This window comes from Propithecus coquereli, unplaced genomic scaffold (assembly GCF_000956105.1).
Source record: "Propithecus coquereli isolate 6110/MARCELLA unplaced genomic scaffold, Pcoq_1.0 Scaffold59, whole genome shotgun sequence".
In the NCBI taxonomy this organism is placed as follows: Eukaryota; Metazoa; Chordata; class Mammalia; order Primates; family Indriidae; genus Propithecus; species Propithecus coquereli.
This window is the reverse complement of record NW_012151840.1, coordinates 7,736,314-7,744,248: the sequence shown is the minus strand read 5'-3', so window position 1 is coordinate 7,744,248 and position 7,935 is coordinate 7,736,314. Positions and strand designations below refer to the sequence as shown.

The following is a 7,935-nucleotide window of genomic DNA, read 5'->3' as shown; positions in this document are numbered from 1 at the left end:
GCTACTTTCTATGTCTCAAAGCTTCAGAATAAGATGTCCCACTTTTATATTTGATTGCAAAAGACAAGTCAACAGGTATGAAGAATTTATTTTCTGACAAAGAAATCCAAAGGAGTGTCGCCTCAGGATATATTGTCTCTACCTGTGGATCCTATAGAAACCTTTAGGATGGAAATTTGGCCTACCCAGATTTTTCCAGGTCATGAGTGAACAGTAAACTCTGAAGATCATTCTTTGGTGGAGATTCTATCACTGCTTCCTTGGGTTGCCCGGGAGTGAATATGTGTGTGACTGCTACCCTGCAGAGGCAGAATTTGTTGCCTACCTTTCCCCAGAATGTGGGACACAACGTAGTTTTTTGGCACACTACCAAGCACTAACACTTATCTTGGAACAAAGCGGTGCACCCAAACTGGTTGCTATCACTCTGTGGTATACATGCAGTGGACATATTAATGATCGAGTTTCCTGCTTTTAGTGAAGAAAGAAAGCTTTATAAATTTGATTTGTATGAAAAACAATAGGCAACAGAATGAGTACGAAATAAACTTTATTCTCAGAGGTTTCTAAACCCCCATCCTTCAAGGAAAATGGACATATACTGAAGAGCTGATGAATAGTCTGCAGGGGCATTATTCTGACTTATTCTCCTCCAGCTACTGTAGACTCCAGTCGTACATAGGATGGGAGTGGGGAAGGAAAAGGGAGGATCTTTCAAGATTATCTGTGAATCTCGGCATTGGGTCCCTTAGGAAGTCATCACCTTTGCAGGCTGAAGGGCTGTGATTTCTGCAATCAAACTATTCATTTGGAGTAAAAATCTGGAATAGCTGTAAAATTTGATTCTTAGAGGTGGAGCCCTCTTGCTTTTAGATTTGGATTTTCACTTGTTCTGTCATTTTCATTTTTCTCGTCAACTGAGGAACGGTTTGTGACTAAGCTTTGTTGAAATTAAATGGGAACTTTTCATACTTCCAACATTAGTTGTTACCTGAAACAGAAAACAAAACAAAACCAACTGAACAAGAATCTTCTGCCGGGTCTTGCTGACACCTAACTGACGCTGGAGTGAGAGCTAAGTGGTGATAGGGGCCAGGTGCAAACTGAGTTTGGCTAAGTGGATAAGCTCTAGTGGTGAACTACAGTCTGGAAGGAGATAGTGGTACCAGCAGATTAGAAGGAAAGTCTCCTGAAATACACTGGCTGGCCTGCAAAGTAGGACACAGGGCCCCACCACCTCGTGATGCTAATAGCCCTGCTCAAAGTTGCTACAGGCGAGTTAGCCAAGTCCCTACCACCTCCTCCCCAGCCTCAATTTACTCTCCACTCTATTCTTGTGGAGAAAAATAAAGGTCTTTCACACCACCCTCGTGCCTGAAACATGTACATTAAGAAACAGCTAGTTTTAGAAAAGAGAAGATATTTTGCAGAGAAATCCCCCTTCTAAATCCATGCCCTATTCCTTTTAAATAGGAGGGTGGTGCCAAAAGAAGTGCCCTAGAACATGAAAGGCAGCAGGACCCTCAAACCATCCAAATACAGTTCCATTTCTGGCCACGAAGAGACAGTGGTATTAAGAGGCTAAGGACTAGCTAAAGCCATATGACCTGTAGGTGACAAGCCTGAGACTAGAATCCAGGCTTCAAACCTTTTCTACTACATCACAGAGTTTAGGGGAAGTTAGAGGGAAAGCTTCAATCTGGAGGAAGCTAGTAGGCTCTAGAGACTGTTGGGTCACCTTGGCTAGGACAGGAATAAGGCTTTACAGAAAGACTCTTCATAAATGTTCTTCTAAAGAGATAAGGTAGGGTAGGGAGAAGGAATCATCATAAAGAGAAAAAAGGAAATTAGCAAATAAAGAGCAAGGAGTAAACCTTGGGCTGATCCATTTACTCCCATCGAAGACCAACATTCTACAAAGTTAATTCCACATCAGATTGCTCCTTAGGAGCATTTCTCGGAATATTTTCAGTAGATAAACTAATAAAGTTCTTAAATGAAAAGTGAAAAAGTACTAATTTCTCATTCCCAGGTGTTCCCCCATCACCTAATTATTTCCAAATTACCTATTAGGGAAACATTTTTGGGTTTTTTTGCTTTTTTTTTTTTTGTTTTTGGTATTTCATTCCAGTGTAGGGAAGGCAAATATAAATATAAAAGCTGTTCCCTAAAGTTTTATATCTTATTGCTATTATATTCTCATTAGGAGAATAAGATCTAAAAGCTCTCTTTTGGGATTTTGCTTAATAAAAAGGCTGACCAAAGGCAAAAATTTTCAAATTGCAATTCTAAACCATTAGTGGCTTGTAAAATCAATATAGTGGACTGTTTACTACAACAGATTTTATTTAAATACTGAGTAGGGCCCATTTCATATAGTAGGGTCTTGTGTGTGTGTGTGTGTGTTTGTATACTGGGTCACAGAGGGTTGTGTATTGCTTACTGTATCATATGGTCAAAAAAGTTTAAGAAACTCTGTTCTACACAAGACAGTTTATAGATTCAATCCATCCAATTCAATCCTACCTCTTTTTCTCATCTCTTTTTCCATGCTATGCAAACAAGACATTGAGAGAGGAAGGCAAAGTCCATCAATGCCTGTTGTTAATCCTTTTCTATGAAGTAGCTGCACATTTGGGACACTTCTGTGCTGTGACCTCAGATTCTATGAGACTGATGGTCCTCATCTCTAGCCACATGTTACAATCACCTGGGAGATTTTAAGACTACTACTGTCCCACACCCACCTGAAACCATGTAAATCAGAATGCCTACATGTGAGTTCAGACATTTGTGTTAGTTAAAAATCTTATCAGGTTCTTATCATATGACAGCATGATTTAAAGCTACTGAGTAGACACGCCCTATTTCCTACCATTCTCCTTGTTTATCTCTTCTACCATAGGCTTCTTTTCCATTAGACCTAAAGATTTTCACCTTCCTTCTCAGTCTCAAGTAAATCATTCTCTTTCTCAATTGGACTTCCAAGGCAAAGATTTTCCTCCATCTATCTATCTGGGTCTTTACAAAGTTGGCCTCTGGATTCTTTTTTCCCAAACTGAATCACCACTAGAACTCCCTGAAGTCAAGTAGCTGGGCTTCTGTACACCTGCACCTGTCAATCATAGGTAAACTCACAGGTACTTCCAGCTCTCTGAGCCATCAGGCAAAGTGACTCCAATAGTCTGAGGACATTCGTACTTAGAAGGGTCCTTGGAAGCAAAAACAAACCACAGGAGTGAGAGGGTAAAAGGAATCCCATGTGATGTTGGCTGATACGTACCAGAACTTGTACAGGGATGCATTTTGAGGTGGGCACTATACACAGTAAGAGCTCAGTAAATACAAAGTCTGGGGTTTAGGGGATAGGCTGAAGATATTTTGCAGGTTTATAAACATTTTTGCCAGTTCGAAGATATTTTTGTTGTGTTTTGGTTTTTCTTCTCAATAGTAAGAGATGGGCACAATAAGCTGACTAAGATATTATAATTCGAATGTAATACATTTGCATTTTGCCGAGACCAACATCAACTATACTTATTTCAATTTTTTAGTGATTTATTTTCAGCAGCTTAAAAATTGGGATTTTTGTTTCTTTTTTGGCTCATGGCACTTTTTGGTCTCCATACTTCCCCAAAGACCACTGACTTAGAATCTAAGTGGTGTATGCTTATTCTTTCAGCACTCTAGGAGAAAGTTTATCTAATCTTGGCAAATTTTACTCAATTAAAATAATTAATTGTTCTCTTAAATCTTTTCATCTTTTAAGTTTGTTCTTCTCATCTCCAGCTTGCAATAGTGGAGTGCGCTTTGGACCTAAATGTTGGATTTCCCAGAGCTACTCATCCCTGAAGCCTGGTGGTCTGCGGGCTTACAGGTGGACACCTAGGAAGCAGCCCTACCTGAATTGAGAATATGAGAACTGTGGGTCATGAGGCTTTGGGCAGCTCTGGCCTCCCTATCCTCTTTTGTTTCTATAGCTGGGTGTGGCAAGAGAAGGGAGCCATCTGAGAGTGAGCTCACGTTGTAGGCTTTCACCACTTACCTCTGGAAGTACGATTCGGGCAAACAGGAAGTCTCTGGTATTCTTCCCAGAGGACTCTGTTTTCATTACACAGCTGGGCAACAGAATCTAGTATCTGCCTGTAGAGGTTGGAGTTGCATCCTGTTCCAGGAAATAATTACAACTTAGGCAAGTTACACATGTTTGCTTAAGAGAATGCTTTATGTCCTTCCTTTCTATCTCAGTCTGGGGAAAAAATTGTGGGGACTCAAGGGCTGGGACTTCAGTGTGATGGGACAGAAGCTTAATTTTCACATGATCTTTAATAAATGCCAGCACACTCACACATGCATTATCATACCCAATGGCTGCAGTATGAAGAGGCTTTTCCCATTAAATAGCTGCTGCTCTGGTATGGGAAGGGCCCTGGTCACTGTTCTTCGAGTCCAGTATGATGTTATGGAATGATGTCTTCTGTGTGAGAGCAATTTAAGGGGGTGAGGAGAACCACCTTGGGGACCATGAAGAGTAACCAAGACATTGGGAGGTGGATGAGGACGGCAGCAGAGGAGACCCTCACTCTGCTGAATGAGGAGCTTAGAAACCAGGGTTCTATTGAATGATAATCACATAAGAAGCAGACAGACAGCAGGCAGTATACAGCAACAGCCAGTACACAGCATAGGGATCACAAGAGTGGTCTTTTATGTCAGATGGCCCTCAGATGGAGGCATAGCTTATGCTTGGGACAAGTCTCTATTTAAGCCTATTTAGTCACTTATAAAATCTAAGCCTATTTATTCACCTATAAAATAGGAATAATAGTACCTGCCCTACCTCCCTAGTTGGGCCATTTGTGATAAATAAGTGAAATAAGATATATCAAAGTGCTTGAAATCTGTAAAGTTCTTTCCTGGCGACATGCCCTTAGAAAGATACATGTTGCCAGAAGCAGGCCGACTTGGGCCTCCCCTACCAGTTCTTTGGTCAAAGATGCTGAGATGATATTCCAACTTTTCTCGCAGGCAGTCATTGATGAAAAGAGTTTCCCTCAGGTGCTGCTGTAGGTTCTGGATCTCATCTTCTGCAGCCATTCCACCAGGACATGGAATAAGATAGGAGATAAAGAATTCTTGTCACTAATGGGGTAGCCAGGGGCCTCGCATCAAGATACCTGCCTTTCATCAATCTTCTTTCTGCCAACTTGATCCTCTCATCAGGGAACACTATGCAACTTCCTTTAAGAGCTCTTAGGCTTTCTAACAAAGGAAGGCCAAGTGCTAAGCAAACTCCACAGGGCTGCCTCCCACACAGGGATATGGGAAGTGTAAGGGAGGTTGATGGCAGGTGGGAAAACACTGAAGGCCTCCAGGTACGGCTTGTCTAGCACTGGGAAAGGTGTGGCCACCTCCCTGGGATGACTTGTAGGTACTAGAGAATAGCTTCTCCTCCTCTAAATACCTCTCCCAAACATCTTTAATAGATGATGAAGATCTTCGTCTGCACCTCAGGGTGAAATTGGAAACAGAAATGAGAATGATTTCGTAATGAAAGGCACATACTTATATCCGCCACTGGCAAAAAGAGGTAGAAAGACAAATCTAATGTGGTTTATATTACTACAAAAAAACCTCACTTGAATTATTAAATAATACAGTCTTTTTCTTGCCTAGAAGAAGTTATAAGACATACAGTCCCCTAACAAAATCCAAACTTTTGTCCCCAAAGGAAAGTCAAACAGTCAAGTAAGGGAAAGGAGATAAAGGTTAAAGTTTTAATCTATACACATGCCAACGAGGCCACTATCGCCAGGGGCCCTTACATACCTGAGGAAGTTCCACTGGCTTCCTTGGAGTTCTTTTGGGAAGGGGGAATGCTGGTGGCATTGCTGTTAGATTCAGCTTTTTCTACAGCAGATATTCTTGTTGTTGGTTTAGACTGGCTTACACACCAAAAAATCTTTGGTGCTACACAAAGGATGGAAACCCTGGCCATTTATCCAAGGGTCACCAAGCTCAGTCTTGTCTTCAGTGAAATCACCTGATGTTCTGGTACTCAGCTGTACCTTATAGGGAGGCAAGCACTCAAGAGGAGATAGAGACTGGAACTTGAAATCCAGAAACCGTGATTATTGCACTTCCAAAAATATACTCAAGACTGCTAACATTCTTGGACAGCTAGAAAAGCTTAGAAAGACTGTTCAGGAATTATAATTATCAAGAACATTTCAGGAAAGATAAGATGTCCCATCTTAAAGAAGGAAGTCTGTCAGATGGATTCTGTACATGTGCTGCAGTGGTGGCAGAGAGTTTGCCATGACCCCTCTACTCTGCACTGTGACCTGCCTTGAGCCCATCAGCTTGCATATGCCAACGGGGGCCAGAGTGACTGAGGTGAGGTGTGGACTAGGAACAACACAAATTACCTGACTCACTAGGGACCTGCACTTGAGACTTGATCCCAGAGCCTAATCATCTTTTCAAGGTGAATCTTTAGGGCCTGCCTACAGAGATGATATCTCTCATGGTAGTGGTGAGCATGTAGAATGTAGAAACTACTGGAAAGTTTTTGAAGCTTATTTTTGTTATAAGGGGAGAACTCACTGGCTACATCCAGAGCAGAGGGGGCTTCCTGTGCATCAGACAGGAAAGTGTTGCTGCTGGGAGGCTGATGGGAATCATGGCGGCGGAAGCGAGTTAAATACCGTTCATCTAGTGAGTCCTTCAGCTCCGCCTCCTGGACATCCCTGCTGAGCCTGTTGGGGTAGGCAAGACAAGGGATTAAACCAAGGCAACCTGGAGCCCAGCTTCACAGCTGGTCCTGATCTGAAGCTCATGGAAGAGGCACCAAAAACCAAGGGGACCCTCTTACTGGAGAGGAAGCAAAACAATCCACTTCTGACTGGGAGTATAGTATGCTTAGAATTGGAGTAGAAGAGGGAGCGACAGGTGCTCAGTGTGCTGACCTCATGGCACATGGATGAAGAAGTAGACTCAACAACTACTCTAAAAGCCACTTATGACACACAGGATACACAGAGACCTATAATATCAGCTTCAAAATGCTGTGTAAAAATTTTATTTGATATTATATGAAGTGGTCCATTGAATACTGGCTCCTAAGACAATGTAACCTCCCAGGGCTTTTGCAGCTTTTTAGACCCCTCTCTCTAAATATTTGATATTTTTAAAAGGTATTTTTCAAGGTAATTTTTCTATCTAGGAAACATCTGCCAATATACTTCAGGATAACTGTACAGAAACCAGATAGGGATCTCACTTTGGTTTTTAAACACACAGGTTTTTAAGATATGGAAACCAGGGGTCTCTGGTTAATTTACCTTTAGGTCAGACTGACTAGTTAACTAAACTTGAGGAATTACTAGGAAATGAAAATTAATACAAGAACTGCAAAGAGAACAGACAACCATTTTTAAAAGGACACATCCTTGTATAATGAATGAACAAAATAGGTATAATCAGTAGTTTATGTTTTTTCCTAGATCTGGGACATTTGACCTCTCTGTCATTTGCTTCTAGAATCCTCTTTAGATTTCATCATTCCATTATCAGTCCCTGCAGCATTCAGAGTTACCTGGGGGCCAATAGCTCTTGTGTGTCTTCATCCACCTTACCATTATGATTTTCTGCAAACCAAAAATAGAAAGAGCTAGTAAGAAATTAAAGGTTCCATTTCACACAGTGCAAACCTGGGGCCTATATTGTCAGGGACCTAACACTACATGTGTGTTCAGAATGCTATGAGAGAATTATTCCAGGAGGTCTCAGGTTCTTTAGAGAAGTGGCCTGGCAAGCTTTCCTGAGCCCACTGGACAGGACGTTCCTGATGCAGTGAGTCATCATCACGACATCTCCTCCCTGGATCAGGGAGAAAAGTTTGAAATGTCATTTTTTTTTTTTTTTTTTTTTTTT

At 41.5% G+C, this 7,935-nt stretch overlaps 1 protein-coding gene across 1 annotated transcript in view; it reads right to left on the bottom strand.

Annotated features, from left to right (window-relative positions):
* Positions 1 to 980: 980 nt before the first annotated feature.
* Positions 981 to 7,935, bottom strand: part of LOC105821769 (neuroblastoma breakpoint family member 6-like protein) — a 16,117-nt gene continuing 9,162 nt past the window's right edge. Inside the window, 6 exon segments of the mRNA XM_012658524.1 lie at positions 981 to 991; positions 4,046 to 4,165; positions 4,980 to 5,087; positions 6,607 to 6,707; positions 6,755 to 6,823; positions 7,598 to 7,649. Of these exon segments, the coding sequence (XP_012513978.1) occupies positions 981 to 991; positions 4,046 to 4,165; positions 4,980 to 5,087; positions 6,607 to 6,707; positions 6,755 to 6,823; positions 7,598 to 7,649 (461 nt within the window).